General features: G+C 52.6%; 1 protein-coding gene across 1 annotated transcript in view; it reads left to right on the forward strand.

The window, feature by feature from the left end:
- GLP2R (glucagon like peptide 2 receptor) overlaps positions 1-17,914 on the forward strand; it is a 127,579-nt gene that overhangs the window by 94,579 nt on the left and 15,086 nt on the right. Inside the window, exons 5-11 of the mRNA XM_069749132.1 lie at positions 1,401-1,507; positions 9,702-9,858; positions 9,963-10,122; positions 10,196-10,256; positions 14,075-14,144; positions 14,381-14,469; positions 17,205-17,343. Coding sequence (XP_069605233.1) covers positions 1,401-1,507; positions 9,702-9,858; positions 9,963-10,122; positions 10,196-10,256; positions 14,075-14,144; positions 14,381-14,469; positions 17,205-17,343 — 783 coding nt within the window. The remainder of the gene's footprint in view (positions 1-1,400; positions 1,508-9,701; positions 9,859-9,962; positions 10,123-10,195; positions 10,257-14,074; positions 14,145-14,380; positions 14,470-17,204; positions 17,344-17,914) is intronic.

Raw genomic sequence — 17,914 nt, forward strand, 5'->3', positions numbered from 1 at the left:
TATTCCTCACTAATGTTAGTAGTTTGTGTGTAAAATTTGGGAGCTCTAGGTGTTAAACTAAAGGGTTAAATCACGGGAAAAAAATGGCTCCCACGTAATTTTCTCCTCCAGAATGGTAAAGCCAGTGACTGAGGGCAGATATTAATAGCCTGGAGAGGGTCCATGGTTATTGCCCCCCCCTGGCTAAAAACATCTGCCCCCAGCCACCCCAGAAAAGGCACATCTGGAAGATGCGCCTATTCTGGCACTTGGCCACTCTCTTCCCATTCCCGTGTAGGGGTGGGATATGGGGTAATGAAGGGTTAATGTCACCTTGCTATTGTAAGGTGACAGTAAGCCTGGTTAATAATGGAGAGGTGTCAATAAGATACCTATCCCTTATTAATCCTATATTAATAATGGGTTAAAAAAAACACACATTAAGAATAAAGTATTTTAATGAAAGAAAGATGTCAAAAATGTAATTGATTATTATAACTAAAAGCCTTTGTTCTCTTGTTATTGCATTGCTGGAATCTAGATACGCAGGATTACACAACTCACAATACCATAGCATAACTCATTGTTATCAGAATTGTTATTAATTACCTCTTGAGGCCTGAGTTCTGCTTACTGAGTCACAGACCGGTTGTACTGCTGGAATCTAGATAGACAGGTTTACACCACTCATCATACCAGCCGAATGACCAACCTATTCGTCTACTGGGGACAAGATAGGCAAGATTAGAACACTCAAAGCTGCGCATGTATCTACACTGTCATTAAAGACTGAATGATATGCCTATTACACTGCTGGAGACTAGTAAGACAAGACTCACAATACCAGAGAAGATCTCATATATGCACCGTTCTTCTGACAGATTTATACTGTATGTGGCACTGCTGGAGACTAGATAGACAGGATTACACATCTCACACCCCAGAGCTCATCATGTATCAGAAGTGTCCTCCATGGTCACCTTAGCCTGGGTGCCGATGACAGATTGATGGTCCAATTGTGCTGCTGGAGACTAGATAGGCAGGGTTACATCAATAACAAAACGTACAGCACATCCTTGATGCCTAGCCATCTTTATCCAGACAGTGCGAGGGCAGGAGACTACACAGACATCCCCACCCTGTGATGTGCTGACCTCCACCTTCAGCTACATTGGTCGGACCCCAGCAGAGCTGTCATAGGGCCCCCGGCTGTTTGTGTTACATCAGACAAATGCCTCCCAGGAATGCTCCGTAAAAACAAACCTATGGAAACTGCTGCTGTGAATTGTTGGCTTTGGGCGTCTCGCCCGTCAGTGTCTAAACATTGGATATATTCTTGTATCGGAAGATAATGGATGTCATGTAGGAAGGTTCTGCCTGTATTAACCCTGCGGTGCCGGGATTAACCCCCTGTGTTACAGAACGAGGAGCACGCACTGCAGCTACTGCTGCAAATCTGCTACACCGTGGGCTACTCCGTGTCACTCGGGACCCTCGTCCTCGCTCTGGGCATCCTCCTCACATTCAGGTGAGTCCGTGCATCTCAGCCTGTCATATCTGACACTGTCTGCTCAGCTATTGCCACCTCCTCTCTGCTGCCCCCCAGTGGTGGATCTGCACACTGTAGACAGTACTTAGGGGCTCATCTATATAGTCATCTCCTCTCTGCTGCCCCCCGGTGGTGGATCTGCACACTGCAGACAGTACTTAGGGGCTCATCTATATAGTCATCTCCTCTCTGCTGCCCCCGGTGGTGGATATGTACACTGCAGACAGTACTTAGGGGCTCATCTATATAGTCATCTCCTCTCTGCTGCCCCCGGTGGTGGATCTGCACACTGCAGCCAGTACTTAGGGGCTCATCTATATAGTCATCTCCTCTCTGCTGCCCCCGGTGGTGGATCTGCACACTGCGGACAGTACTTAGGGGCTCATCTATAGTCATCTCCTCTCTGCTGCCCCCGGTGGTGGATCTGCACACTGCGGACAGTACTTAGGGGCTCATCTATAGTTATCTCCTCTCTGCTGCCCCCCGGTGGTGGATCTGCACACTGCAGACAGTACTTATGGGCTCATCTATATAGTCATCTCCTCTCTGCTGCCCCCGGTGGTGGATCTGTACACTGCAGACAGTACTTAGGGGCTCATCTATATAGTCATCTGCTCTCTGCTGCCCCCGGTGGTGGATCTGCACACTGCAGCCAGTACTTAGGGGCTCATCTATATAGTCATCTCCTCTCTGCTGCCCCCGGTGGTGGATCTGCACACTGCGGACAGTACTTAGGGGCTCATCTATAGTCATCTCCTCTCTGCTGCCCCCGGTGGTGGATCTGCACACTGCGGACAGTACTTAGGGGCTCATCTATAGTTATCTCCTCTCTGCTGCCCCCCGGTGGTGGATCAGCACACTGCAGACAGTACTTAGGGGCTCATCTATATAGTCATCTCCTCTCTGCTGCCCCCGGTGGTGGATCTGCACACTGCAGCCAGTACTTAGGGGCTCATCTATAGTCATCTCCTCTCTGCTGCCCCCGCTGGTGGATCTGCACACTGCAGCCAGTACTTAGGGGCCCATCTATATAGTCATCTCCTCTCTGCTGCCCCCGGTGGTGGATCTCCACACTGCAGACAGTACTTAGGGGCTCATCTATATAGTCATCTCCTCTCTGCTGCCCCCGGTGGTGGATCTGCTCACTGCAGCCAGTACTTAGGGGCTCATCTATTGTCATCTCTCCTCTGCTGCCCCCGGTGGTGGATCTGCACCACACTGCAGCCAATACTTAGGGGCTCATCTATTTAGTCATCTCCTCTCTGCTGTCCCCCGGTGGTGGATCTGCACACTGCAGCCAGTACTTAGGGGCTCATCTATATAGTCATTTCCTCTCTGCTGCCCCCGGTGGTGGATCTGCACACTGCGGACAGTACTTAGGGGCTCATCTATAGTCATCTCCTCTCTGCTGCCCACGGTGGTGGATCTGCACACTGCAGCCAGTACTTAGGGGCTCATCTATATAGCCATCTCCTCTCTGCTGCCCCCCGGTGGTGGATCTGCACACTGCAGACAGTACTTAGGGGCTCATCTATATGGTCATCTCCTCTCTGCTGCCCCCGGTGGTGGATCTGCACACTGCAGCCAGTACTTAGGGGCTCATCTATAGTCATCTCCTCTCTGCTGCCCCCGCTGGTGGATCTGCACACTGCAGCCAGTACTTAGGGGCCCATCTATATAGTCATCTCCTCTCTGCTGCCCCCGGTGGTGGATCTCCACACTGCAGACAGTACTTAGGGGCTCATCTATATAGTCATCTCCTCTCTGCTGCCCCCGGTGGTGGATCTGCTCACTGCAGCCAGTACTTAGGGGCTCATCTATAGTCATCTCTCCTCTGCTGCCCCCGGTGGTGGATCTGCACACTGCAGCCAGTACTTAGGGGCTCATCTATTTAGTCATCTCCTCTCTGCTGTCCCCCGGTGGTGGATCTGCACACTGCAGCCAGTACTTAGGGGCTCATCTATATAGTCATCTCCTCTCTGCTGCCCCCGGTGGTGGATCTGCACACTGCGGACAGTACTTAGGGGCTCATCTATAGTCATCTCCTCTCTGCTGCCCCCGGTGGTGGATCTGCACACTGCAGCCAGTACTTAGGGGCTCATCTATATAGCCATCTCCTCTCTGCTGCCCCCCGGTGGTGGATCTGCACACTGCAGACAGTACTTAGGGGCTCATCTATAGTCATCTCCTCTCTGCTGCCCCCGGTGGTGGATCTGCACACTGCAGACAGTACTTAGGGGCTCATCTATATAGTCATCTCCTCTCTGCTGCCCCCGGTGGTGGATCTGCACACTGCAGCCGGTACTTAGGGGCTCATCTATATAGTCATCTCCTCTCTGCTGCCCCCGGTGGTGGATCTGCACACTGCAGACAGTACTTAGGGGCTTATCTATATAGTCATCTCCCCTCTGCTGCCCCCCGGTGGTGGATCTGCACACTGCAGCCAGTACTTAGGGGCTCATCTATAGTCATCTCCTCTCTGCTGCCCCCGGTGGTGGATCTGCACACTGCGGACAGTACTTAGGGGCTCATCTATATAGTCATCTCCTCTCTGCTGCCCCCGGTGGTGGATCTGCACACTGCAGCCAGTACTTAGGGGCTCATCTATATAGTCATCTCCTCTCTGCTGCCCCCGGAGGTGGATCTGCACACTGCAGACAGTACTTAGGGGCTCATCTATATAGTCATCTCCTCTCTGCTGCCACCCGGTGGTGGATCTGCACACTGCAGACAGTACTTAGGGGCTCATCTATATAGTCATCTCCTCTCTGCTGCCCCCGGTGGTGGATCTGCACACTGCAGACAGTACTTAGAGGGCTCATCTATAGTCATCTCCTCTCTGCTGCCCCCGGTGGTGGATCTGCACACTGCAGACAGTACTTAGGGGCTCATCTATATAGTCATCTCCTCTCTGCTGCCCCCGATGGTGGATCTGCACACTGCGGCCAGTACTTAGGGGCTCATCTATATAGTCATCTCCTCTCTACTGCCCCCGGTGGTTTATCTGCACACTACAGACAGTACTTAGGGGCTCATCTATAGTCATCTCCTCTCTGCTGTCCCCGATGGTGGATCTGCACACTGCGGCCAGTACTTAGGGGCTCATCTATATAGTCATCTCCTCTCTGCTGCCCCTGGTGGTGGATCTGCACACTGCGGACAGTACTTAGGGGCTCATCTATAGTCATCTCTCTGCTGCCTCCCGGTGGTGGATCTGCACACTGGGGCCAGTACTTAGGGGCTCATCTATAGTCATCTCCTCTCTGCTGCCCCCACTGGTGGATCCGTGCACTGCAGCCAGTACTTAGGGACTCATCTATATAGTCATCTCCTCTCTGCTGCCCCCGGTGGTGGATCTGCACACTGCAGCCAGTACTTAGGGGCTCAGCTATAGTCATCTCCCCTCTGCTGCCCCCCGGTGGTGGATCTGCACACTGCGGCCAGTACTTAGGGGCTCATCTATAGTCATCTCTCTGCTGCCTCCCGGTGGTGGATCTGCACACTGGGGCCAGTACTTAGGGGCTCATCTATAGTCATCTCCTCTCTGCTGGCCCCACTGGTGGATCCGTGCACTGCAGCCAGTACTTAGGGACTCATCTATATAGTCATCTCCTCTCTGCTGCCCCCCAGTGGTGGATCTGCACACTGCGGCCAGTACTTAGGGGCTCATCTATAGTCATCTCCTCTCTGCTGCCCACGGTGGTGGATCTGCACACTGCGGCCAGTACTTAGGGGCTCATCTATAGTCATCTCCTCTCTGCTGCCCCCGGTGGTGGATCTGCACACTGCAGCCAGTATTTAGGGGCTCATCTATAGTCATCTCCTCTCTGCTGTCCCCGGTGGTGGATCTGCACACTGCAGACAGTACTTAGGGGCTCATCTATATAGTCATCTCCTCTCTGCTGCCCCCGGTGGTGGATCTGCACACTGCAGCCAGTACTTAGAGGGCTCATCTATAGTCATCTCCTCTCTGCTGCCCCCGGTGGTGGATCTGCACACTGCAGACAGTCCTTAGGGGCTCATCTATATAGTCATCTCCTCTCTGCTGCCCCCCAGTGGTGGATCTGCACACTGCGGCCAGTACTTAGGGGCTCATCTATAGTCATCTCCCCTCTGCTGCCCCCTGTGGTGGATCTGCACACTGCGGCCAGTACTTAGGGGCTCATCTATAATCATCTCCTCTCTGCTGTCCCCCGGTGGTGGATCTGCACACTGCGGCCAGTACTTAGGGGCTCATCTATATAGTCATCTCTCTACTGCCCCCGGTGGTTTATCTGCACACTACAGACAGTACTTAGGGGCTCATCTATAGTCATCTCCTCTCTGCTGTCCCCGATGGTGGATCTGCACGCTGCGGCCAGTACTTAGGGGCTCATCTATAGTCATCTCCTCTCTGCTGTCCCCGATGGTGGATCTGCACACTGCGGCCAGTACTTAGGGGCTCATCTATAGTCATCTCCCCTCTGCTGCCCCCGGTGGTGGATCTGCACACTGCGGCCAGTACTTAGGGGCTCATCTATAATCATCTCCTCTCTGCTGTCCCCCGGTGGTGGATCTGCACACTGCGGCCAGTACTTAGGGGCTCATCTATATAGTCATCTCCTCTCTGCTGCCCCCGGTGGTGGATCTGCACACTGCAGACAGTACTTAGGGGCTCATCTATATAGTCATCTCCTCTCTACTGCCCCCGATGGTTTATCTGCACACTACAGACAGTACTTAGGGGCTCATCTATATAATCATCTCCTCTCTGCTGTCCCCCGGTGGTGGATCTGCACACTGCAGACAGTACTTAGGGGCTCATCTATATAGTCATCTCCTCTCTGCTGCCCCCGGTGGTGGATCTGCACACTGCGGACAGTACTTAGGGGCTCATCTATAGTCATCTCCTCTCTGCTGTCCCCGGTGGTGGATCTGCACACTGCAGACAGTACTTAGGGGCTCATCTATAGTCATCTCTTCTCTGCTGCCCCCGGTGGTGGATCTGCACACTGCAGCCAGTACTTAGGGGCTCATCTATAGTCATCTCCTCTCTGCTGCCCCCGGTGGTGGATCTGCACACTGCAGATAGTACTTAGGGGCTCAGCTATAGTCATCTCCTCTCTGCTGCCTCCCGGTGGTGGATCTGCACACTGCAGATAGTACTTAGGGGCTCAGCTATAGTCATCTCCCCTCTGCTGCCCCCCGATGATGGATCTGCACACTGCGGCCAGTACTTAGGGGCTCATCTATAGTCATCTCCTCTCTGCTGCCCCCGGTGGTGGATCAGCACACTGCAGCCAGTACTTAGGGGCTCAGCTATAGTCATCTCCCCTCTGCTGCCCCCCGGTGGTGGATCTGCACACTGCGGCCAGTACTTAGGGGCTCATCTATAGTCATCTCCTCTCTGCTGCCTCCCGGTGGTGGATCTGCACACTGGGGCCAGTACTTAGGGGCTCATCTATAGTCATCTCCTCTCTGCTGCCCCCGGTGGTGGATCTGCACACTGCAGACAGTACTTAGGGGCCCATCTATATAGTCATCTCCTCTCTGCTGCCCCTGGTCGTGGATCTGCACACTGCAGCCAGTACTTAGGGGCTCATCTATAGTCATCTCTCTGCTGCCCCCGCTGGTGGATCTGTGCACTGCAGCCAGTACTTAGGGACTCATCTATATAGTCATCTCCTCTCTGCTGCCCCCCAGTGGTGGATCTGCACACTGCGGCCAGTACTTAGGGGCTCATCTATAGTCATCTCCTCTCTGCTGCCCCTGGTGGTGGAACTGCACACTGCGGCTAGTACTTAGGGGCTCATCTATAATCATCTCCTCTCTGCTGTCCCCCGGTGGTGGATCTGCACACTGCAGCCAGTACTTAGGGGCTCATCTATAGTCATCTCCTCTCTGCTGCCTCCCGGTGGTGGATCTGCACACTGCAGACAGTACTTAGGGGCTCATCTATAGTCATCTCCTCTCTGCTGCCCCCCGGTGGTGGATCGGTGCACTGCGGCCAGTACTTAGGGGCTCATCTATAGTCATCTCCCCTTTGCTGCCCCCGGTGGTGGATCTGCACACTGCGGCCAGTACTTAGGGGCTCATCTATAGTCATCTCCTTTCTGCTGCCCCCCAGCGGTGGATCTGCACACTGCAGACAGTACTTAGGGGCTCATCTATAGTCATCTCCTCTCTGTTGCCCCCGGTGGTGGATCTGCACACTGCAGACAGTACTTAGGCTACGTTCACATTAGCGTTTCCCGACACAGCGTCGGGAAACGCAGCGGCGACGCATGCGTCATGCGCCCCTATATTTAACATGGGGGACGCATGGACATGCGTTGTGCTGTGTTGTGCGATGCATGCGTTTTTTTTGCCGCAAGCGTCGGGCAAAGAAAATGCAACAAGTTGCATTTTTTTGCGTCGAAATTTCGGCAAAAAACGACGCATGCGTCGCAAAATGCAGCGTTTTTGCGTGCGTTTTGGTGCGTTTTTATTTGCGTTGTGCGTTGCGTCGCCGACGCGGCGCACAACGCAAATGTGAACGTAGCCTTAGGGGCTCATCTATAGTCATCTCCTCTCTGCTGCCCCCGGTGGTGGATCTGTACACTGCAGCCAGTACTTAGGGGCTCATCTATAGTCATCTCCTCTCTGCTGTCTCCCGGTGGTGGATCTGCACACTGCGGACAGTACTTAGGGGCTCATCTATATAGTCATCTCCTCTCTGCTGCCACCCGGTGGTGGATCTGCATACTGCGGACAGTACTTAGGGGCTCATCTATAGTCATCTCTCTGCTGTCCCCCGGTGGTGGATCTGCACACTGCGGCCGGTACTTAGGGGCTCATCTAGAGTCATCTCCTCTCTGCTGCCCCCCGGTGGTGGATCTGCACACTGCGGCCAGTACTTAGGGGCTCATCTATAGTCATCTTCTCTCTGCTGTCCCCCGGTGGTGGATCTGCACACTGCGGCCAGTACTTAGGGGCTCATCTATAGTCATCTTCTCTCTGCTGCCCCCCCGGTGGTGGATCTGCACACTGCATACAGTAGGGGCTCATCTATGGTCATCTTCTCTCTGCTGCCCCCCGGTGGTTGATCTGCACACTCCAGCCAGTACTTAGGGGCTCATCTATAGTCACCTCCTCTCTGCTGCCCCCCGGTGGTGGATCTGCACACTGCAGCCAGTACTTAGGGGCTCATCTATAGTCATCTCTCTGCTGCCCCCCGGTGGTGGATCTGCACACTGCGGCCAGTACTTGGGGGCTCATCTATAGTCATCTCCTCTCTGCTGCTCCCCGGTGGTGGATCTGCACACTGCAGCCAGTACTTAGGGGCCCATCTATATAGTCATCTCCTCTCTGCTGCCCCCGGTGGTGGATCTGCACACTGCACCCAGTGCCTAGGGGCTCATCTATAATCATCTCCTCTCTGCTGCCCCCGGTAGTGGATCTGCACACTGCAGCCAGTATTTTGGGGTTAATTCTTGTGACCTCTCTGTCGCCCCCGCGGTGGTGGATCTGCACACTGCAGCCAGTATTTTGGGGTTACTTCTTTGGACCTCTCTGTCGCCCCCCGGTGGTGGATCTGTACACTGCAGCCAGTATTTTGGGGTTAATACTTGTGAGCTCTCTGTCCCGCCCCCCCCCCCCGGTGGTGGATCTGCACACTGCAGCCAGTATTTTGGGATTCATTCTTGTGACCTCTCTGTCGCTCCCCCGGTGGTGGATCTGCACACTGCAGCCAGTATTTTGGGGTTAATTCTTGTGACCTCTCTGTCGCCCCCCGGTGGTGGATCTGTACACTGCAGCCAGTATTTTGGGGTTAATATTTGTGAGCTCTCTGTCGCCCCCCGGTGGTGGATCTGCACACTGCAGCCAGTATTTTGGGATTCATTCTTGTGACCTCTCTGTCGCCCCCCCCCCCCCCCCCGGTGGTGGATCTTGTACACTGCAGCCAGTATTTTGGGGTTAATTCTTGTGACCTCTCTGTCGCCCCCCGGTGGTGGATCTGCACACTGCAGACAGCACTTAGGCGCTCATCTATAGTCATCTCCTCTCTGCTGCCCCTGGTGGTGGATCTGCACACTGCAGCCAGTACTTAGGGGCTCATCTATAGTCATCTCCTCTCTGCTGCCCCCGGTGGTGGATCTGCACACCGCGACCAGTATTTTGAGGCTCATTCTTGTACCTTTCTCCCACTTTTTAGGAAGCTTCACTGCACCCGGAATTACATCCACATGAATCTCTTTGGCTCGTTCATTCTGAGGGCTTTGGCCGTGTTGATAAAGGACCTGCAGAGAACAGACCTGGCCCCGAAAATGGCAAACAACGAGGACGACTGGCTGTCTGTACTGACGCCGCAGGTAACGCATCACCCCCGGTCATATGGATGGGGGTCTACAGGTCTTCATGCGATGACTAATGTGGCCACCAGGGGGGGCTGTGACATTTGCCCCTCTCTTTGCAGATTCCTACCTCCTGTCGCATCGTTCACATCTCGCTGCATTTCTTCGTGGGCGCCAATTATTTCTGGCTGCTTGTGGAGGGGATCTACCTGCACACCACCATCGTCTCCCTGATCCTGTGCGAGCGGCGGATGCTGCTGCGATACGTGGCCATCGGCTGGTGTAAGTGGCCACCCCTGGGGTCCAGCTGTGGTCCTGGGGGGCTTTATTTCACCGGCTCCTGTTTGTTTTGCAGTTTGCCCCCTACTGTTCATCATACCCTGGGTGATCGCGAGAACCTACCTGGAGAACGAGGGGTGAGTTCTGGCATCGGTTCGGTGCAGCAGCACAGAGCATTTCAGCAAGTCTACACTACTGTCAGGGAGGTGTCACCAGTAGTTAAGCAGCGTTTCAGCCTCGAGAGCAGCACTCGCCGGCAGGCATTAATTACGGGAGGACCCTGAGGTGGCGGGATGATCAGTCATGTGTCTGACTGCGCTAACGGCAGCGAGATTCACGGTGTGATCTCCAAACAGCATCTACGCCATGTAGATATAGATCCGGTGACTGCGCGCATCAATCACCCGAGGCACGAAACTGCGGAAACGTGGAGAGGAGCGGTGCTGGCGGCTCCAGGGAAGAGACAGTTCAAGGATCAAGGTGGAAAGTACAGGACATCGGGGTCACTGTCATTGTCCCTGCACCCCGTAATAGTCATCGCCACCCAACCTCCATAACAGACTCCACACCCCCATAACAGCCACCACACCCCCATAACAGCCACCACACCCCCATACCAGTCACCGCACCCCCATAAGTCACCGCACCCCCATAACAGCCACCGCCTCCCATAACAGACACCGCACCCCCATAACAGACACCGCACCCCCATAACAGACAGTCTCCGCATCCCCATAACAGTCACCGCACCCCAATAACAGACAGCCACCGCACCCCCATAACAGTCACCGCATCCCCATAACAGTCACCGCACCCCAATAACAGCCACCGCACCCCCATAACAGCCACCGCACCCCCATAACACACAGCCACCGCACCCCCATAACAGTCACCGCATCCCCATAACAGACAGTCACCGCACTCCCATAACAGACAGTCACCACACTCCCATAACAGACAGTCACCACACCCCCATAAAAGACAGTCACCGCACCCCCATACCAGTCACCGCACCCCCATAACAGACAGTCTCCGCATCCCCATAACAGTCACCGCACCCCATAACAGTCATCGCACCCCAATAACAGATACCGCACCCCCATAGCAGTCACCGCACCCCATAACAGCCACCGCACCCCCATAACAGACAGTCTCTGCATCCCCATAACAGTCACCGCACCCCATAAGTCATCGCACCCCAATAACAGATAGCCACTGCACCCCCATAACAGCCACCGCACCCCCATAACACACAGCCACCGCACCCCCATAACAGACAGTCTCCGCACCCCCATAACAGTCACCGCACCCCATAACAGTCACAGCACCCCAATAACAGCCAGTCTCTGCACACCCATAACAGTCACCGCACCCCCATAACAGTCACCGCACCCCCATAACAGTCACTGCCCCCCCATAACAGCCAGTCTCCGCACACCCATAACAGACAGTCACCGCACCCCCATAACAGTCACCACACCCCATAACAGACAGTCACCATACTCCCATAAGTCATCGCACCCCATAACAGTCATCGCACCCCAATAACAGACAGCCACCGCACCCCCATGGCAGTCACCGCACCCCATAACAGTCAGCGCACCCCCATAACAGCCACCGCACCCCCATAACAGACAGTCTCCGCATCCCCATAACAGTCACCGCACCCCATAAGTCATCGCACCCCAATAACAGACACCGCACCCCCATAACAGCCACCACACCCCCATAAAAGACAGTCTCCGCACCCCCATAACAGTCACCGCACCCCATAACAGTCACAGCACCCCAATAACAGCCAGTCTCTGCACACCCATAACAGTCACCGCACCCCCATAACAGTCACCGCACCCCCATAACAGTCACTGCCCCCCCATAACAGCCAGTCTCCGCACACCCATAACAGTCACCGCACCCCCATAACAGTCACCACACCCCATAACAGTCACCATACTCCCATAAGTCATCGCACCCCATAACAGTCATCGCACCCCAATAAGACAGCCACCGCACCCCCATGGCAGTCACCGCACCCCATAACAGTCAGCGCACCCCCATAACAGCCACCGCACCCCCATAACAGACAGTCTCCGCATCCCCATAACAGTCACCGCACCCCATAAGTCATCGCACCCCAATAACAGACACCGCACCCCCATAACAGCCACCACACCCCCATAACAGTCACCGCACCCCCATAACACACAGCCACCGCAACACCATAACAGTCTCCGCACCCCCATAACAGTCACCGCACCCCATAACAGTCACTGCACCCCAATAACAGCCAGTCTCTGTACACCCATAACAGTCACCGCACCCCCATAACAGTCACCGCACCCCCATAACAGTCACCGCACCCCCATAACAGTCACTGCCCCCCCATAACAGCCAGTCTCCGCACACCCATAACAGACAGTCACCGCACCCCATAACAGTCACCACACCCCATAACAGACAGCCACCGCACCCCATAACAGACAGTCACCGCACTCCCATAAGTCACCGCACCCCCATAACAGACAGTCTCCGCATCCCCATAACAGTCACCGCACCCCATAAGTCATCGCACCCCAATAACAGACACCGCACCCCCATAACAGCCACCACACCCCCATAACAGTCACCGCACCCCCATAACACACAGCCACCGAAACACCATAACAGTCTCCGCACCCCCATAACAGTCACCGCAACCCATAACAGTCACTGCACCCCAATAACAGCCAGTCTCTGTACACCCATAACAGTCACCGCACCCCCATAACAGTCACCGCACCCCCATAACAGTCACTGCCCCCCCATAACAGCCAGTCTCCGCACACCCATAACAGACAGTCACCGCACCCCATAACAGTCACCACACCCCATAACAGACAGCCACCGCACCCCATAACAGACAGTCACCGCACTCCCATAAGTCACCGCACCCCCATAACAGACAGTCACCGCACTCCCATAAGTCACCGCACCCCCATAACAGACTGTCACCGCACACCCCCATAACAGTCACCGCACCCCCCTAACAGCCACCGCACCCCCATAACAGTCACCGCACCCCCATAACAGACAGCCACCGCACCCCCATAACAGCCACCGCACCCCCATAACAGTCACAGCACCCCCATAACACACAGCCACCGCACCCCCATAACAGACAGTCTCCGCACCCCCATAACAGACAGCCACCGCACCCCCATAACAGTCACAGCACCCCCATAACACACAGCCACCGCACCCCCATAACAGACAGTCACCGCACCCCCATAACAGTCACCGCACCCCCATAATAGACAGTCTCCGCACCCCCATAACAGACAGCCACCGCACCCCCATAACAGTCACAGCACCCCCATAACAGACAGCCACCGCACCCCCATAACAGACAGTCACCGCACCCCCATAACAGACAGTCACCGCACCCCCATAACAGTCACCGCACCCCCATAATAGACAGTCTCCGCACCCCCATAACAGACAGTCTCCGCACCCCCATAACAGACAGTCACCGCACCCCCATAACAGACAGTCACCGCACCCCCATAATAGACAGTCTCCGCACCCCCATAACAGACAGTCTCCGCACCCCCATAACAGACAGTCACCGCACCCCCATAATAGACAGTCACCGCACCCCCATAACACAGTCACTGCACCCCCATAACAGTCACTGCACCCCCATAACAGTCAGTCACTGCACCCCTGCTGCTGATTTCCTGTTAGCTCTCAGGATCTCCCCTCTTGCTGACTTGTTATCAGCAGTGGTCTCGCTCCGATGTGGTGCATTCTGGGATATGTAGTGCTGTCTCCCTTCCTCTCCCCGATCCTTTGCTCGCTGTTATCAGTGTAACATCTGGGTGGAGTTCTCCCCACGATACAGATTTTTGCTAATGAAGGACATTTAAATAAAGTTTTCAGTGCGGCCGATTGTATATTTTACCGTTTGTTCTTTTAGGTGCTGGGCAGTAAATCAAAATACGGCAATCTGGTATATTATTAAGGGGCCGATGCTCATCTGCATATTTGTAAGTATCCAAACCCTCCCTTATACAGGAAATTACTACTCCACGCTCCCAGAATACAAATCTACTGAGAGCAGTGCATGATGGGAGCTCCAGTAAGCTAAGAGGGGTGTGGCTATTATCAACCAATAGGATTTGACTTTTGCTTTGGATGTGGCTAAAGTAAAGTGTCCATAAACCCTTTAATTAGGAGCCACATTTCTGTCTTTTACATGAGATGGTCTGTATCACTTCTGTAGATAAACTTCATCATACACATCAGGATCCTGAACCTTCTCCATCTGAAGCTGAAGGCCCAGCAGCTGAAGTTTACAGACTACAAGTACAGGTAAAGAAAAGAGTGACCCCAGAGAGCATAATATCGGGACTGTGATGTCATGCTGAGCGCCATCTAGTGGAATGGGAGAGTACTACTATTGTTATTCACATTAGTCCCCGCCCCCGAGGAGCTTGTAATCTAATCCTTGCATGCTGGTCATGCATTTAGAAAGTCAATTTACCGGACATAACCAGTGGACAGATGTGCTGCTGGGTTAGGAAGAAAGTGGCCATTTGAAGTGAAAATGAATAGACCGGGTCCTAAACAGATCCACATGATGGAGAACCCCAATAAGGGAGATAGTCCATCCTATGTCTTATTAGGGAGATGAAAGTTGCTTGTGGCCCAACTGACCCAACAGACTCCGACTAGAAGCAAGTGTGCCCTTTTAAAGCCAGCAGACCTTCATCTCGGAGACCCAACTAAGACTGGACCCAGATTCCGACTGAAAGCAACTGAGTCCGACTAAGATCAGCAGACCTGCATTTAATAGGCCCAGCTAGGACTGGACCCAGAGTTCAGCTGGAAGAAACTGAATTTGCCAAGGCCAGCAGACCTTCATCTCTGAAACCCAACTAAGACTGGGCCCAGACTCCGACTGGAAGCAACTGTGCCAGACAAAGAGCATCAGACCTTTATTTTCTAGACCCAACTAAGTCTGAACCCAGACCCCGCTTGGAGTAACTGTGTCCGACTAAGTCCATCACACCTTCATCTTTTAGACCCAACTAAGACTGGACCCAGACTACAACTGGAAACAACTATGTCCGACTAAAACCAGCAGATCTTCATCTTCTAGACCCAACTAAGACTGGACCCAGACTCCAACTGGAAACAACTATGTCTGACTAAGACAAACAGACCTTCATTTTCTAGACCCAACTAAGACTGGATCCAGACTCCAACTGGAAGTAACTGTGTTTGACTAAGACAAGCAGACCTTCATTTTCTAGACCCAACCAAGACTGGACCCAGACTCCAACTGGAAACAACTATGTCCGACTAAAACCAGCAGACCTTCATCTTCTAGACCCAACTAAGACTGGACCCAGACTCCAACTGGAAACAACTATGTCTGACTAAGACAAGCAGACCTTCATTTTCTAGACCCAACTAAGACTGGACCCAGACTCCAACTGGAAACAACTATGTCTGACTAAGACCAGCAGACCTTCATCTTCTAGACCCAACTAAGACTGCACCCAGACTCCAACTGGAAGTAACTGTGTTTGACTAAGACAAGCAGACCTTCATTTTCTAGAGCCAACCAAGACTGGACCCAGACTCCAACTGGAAGCAACTATGTCCGACTAAGACCAGCAGACCTTCATCTTTTAGACCCAACTAATACTGGACTCAGACTCCAACTGGAATCAACTGTGTCTGACTAAGACCAGCTGGCCTTCATCTTCTAGACTCAACTAGGACTGGACCAAGACACCGGCTGAAAGCAATTGTATGCAACTACGATGAGCAGACCATCTTCTAGACCCAACTGAAATTGGACCCAGACTTCAACGGGCAGAAACTGTGTCTGACTAAGACCAGAAGACCAGATCTTCTAAACCCAACAGACTCCTACTAGACCCAGCATAGTACTAACAGACTAAACAGTCTCCCACCAGAACTAACTGAGACACCATAGAACTACCAGAGACCCGTGAAATGTAGAGTTTCAGTAGAAGCAACAGAGGCCAACTTTAAGCAAGACAGGCTTATTAGGCGAAATAGAGTCCCAATAGATCAAGCAGAGTATTAATGGACCCAACAATCAATATCTCACCAGAATTATCCAAGGCACACTAGAACCATTGGCAGCCCACTACAGGGGCTTACTAGACTTAAGAGTCCAACTGGATCCAATAACCCATAGACTCCCATTAGAACCAATAGTTTATAACGAGACCCAAGAGAGTCGCATCAGAACCAACTGGGACCCACTATCTTATAGGTAGCAACTAAAGCTAACAGAGTCCCACTAAGAGTCCTACTAAACCCTCCTGGAAGCAATAATCTCCAACTGGACCCACAGATCCCAAGCAGGGCTCAATAAGCATACACCAGAGTGCCACTGAAAGCAGCAGACATCCACCAAGAGTCTCATTAGAACCAACAGAGTCCCACTAGACCCAACATTGTATTGCTAGACACAAACAGAGACCCACCAGACTCAAAAGATCCCAACAGGACCAATCAGGCACCAACAGATTCCCACTGAAACACAGCATGGCCCATGGAAATGAATGGGTGCATTGTGGTCTTCCTCAATCAGCCCCTCCACTAATGTGAAATCAGAGTATACCACACAGATACTACCTTTATGGGAAATCTTCTATTTTAGTCTCGACCACCAACAAAATATTGGAGTAAGATTAGCCCAAAATCAAGTACCAATTTGCCGAAGGACCTATGACATGTACATAGATATGTGGGCCTATCTTTTAACTGTACAGCTAAGCAGGACGGGACCTATGTCTGCTCCTGGGTGGACTCTAGTGATGTCACTACGCTCGACACTGCATCAATTTGCCTAAAAAATTACATCCTATTGGCATCTTCCACTGATGGACCCTAGTATCTGTAGACGTCTGAATGGGAGGCCCCATGGGTCACTATAGGGCCACAATATTCCTTCCTATATATAGTAGGATATTGTAAAAGTTGACTTCTATCATTATGAAGACTTTGTGTTCCCTATTTTGGCCTCTCCACCCATCTGCAACTTCATATTTTTGTTTTATAAGGTTTGCAAAAGCGACGCTCATCCTCATCCCGCTCCTGGGGACTCACGAGGTCCTGTTCACGTTCGTCAGTGATGAGCACATCAAGGGTCTCACCAAGCACATCCTGCTCTTCATCCAACTGACCATGAGCTCCTTCCAGGTGACATAGTCTGCAAAGGGATCAAAATATTCTACAAAACCCCAATCGATGCTGAAAATAACTAGTGCTGCCTACTTTTCTATCCCATGACATAAGCCAATAAGTGGGAGGAGTGAAAAACATTTTACTCTACATTCAGCATGCGCCCTAGGAGTCATCCATTTTAGTGCCTTCATATGGGGCAGGGGGATCTTTTGCCTCTGTACCCCAAGTTCTTAAGATCCTAAATGAATCTCTAGCTGGGAAAAGTTTGCTGATGTTAAAAGCTGCAGGAGATCTGGAAAACTAAACTGCTTCAAGAAAATTGAAAAAGAAAAATCTTGATGTTTTTCCCCTTTACCTATTGGCCCAAGTGAAGCTATTAAAGAGTTTAACCCAATGACTTTTTAAGTACTCTGCACATCTATAATACCACCCATAGACTCATTATTAGCTTCACCCCTCAAAAAGTCCCAACCTAGACTCCTTATGAGCTCCACCCATCATAAAACGCCACCCATAGACTCTTTAGAAGCTCCAACCATCATAAACCCCCACCCCAGACTCTTTAGATGCTCCACTTCTCTATTTA

Source organism: Ranitomeya imitator, chromosome 2 (assembly GCF_032444005.1).
Source record: "Ranitomeya imitator isolate aRanImi1 chromosome 2, aRanImi1.pri, whole genome shotgun sequence".
In the NCBI taxonomy this organism is placed as follows: domain Eukaryota; kingdom Metazoa; phylum Chordata; class Amphibia; order Anura; family Dendrobatidae; genus Ranitomeya; species Ranitomeya imitator.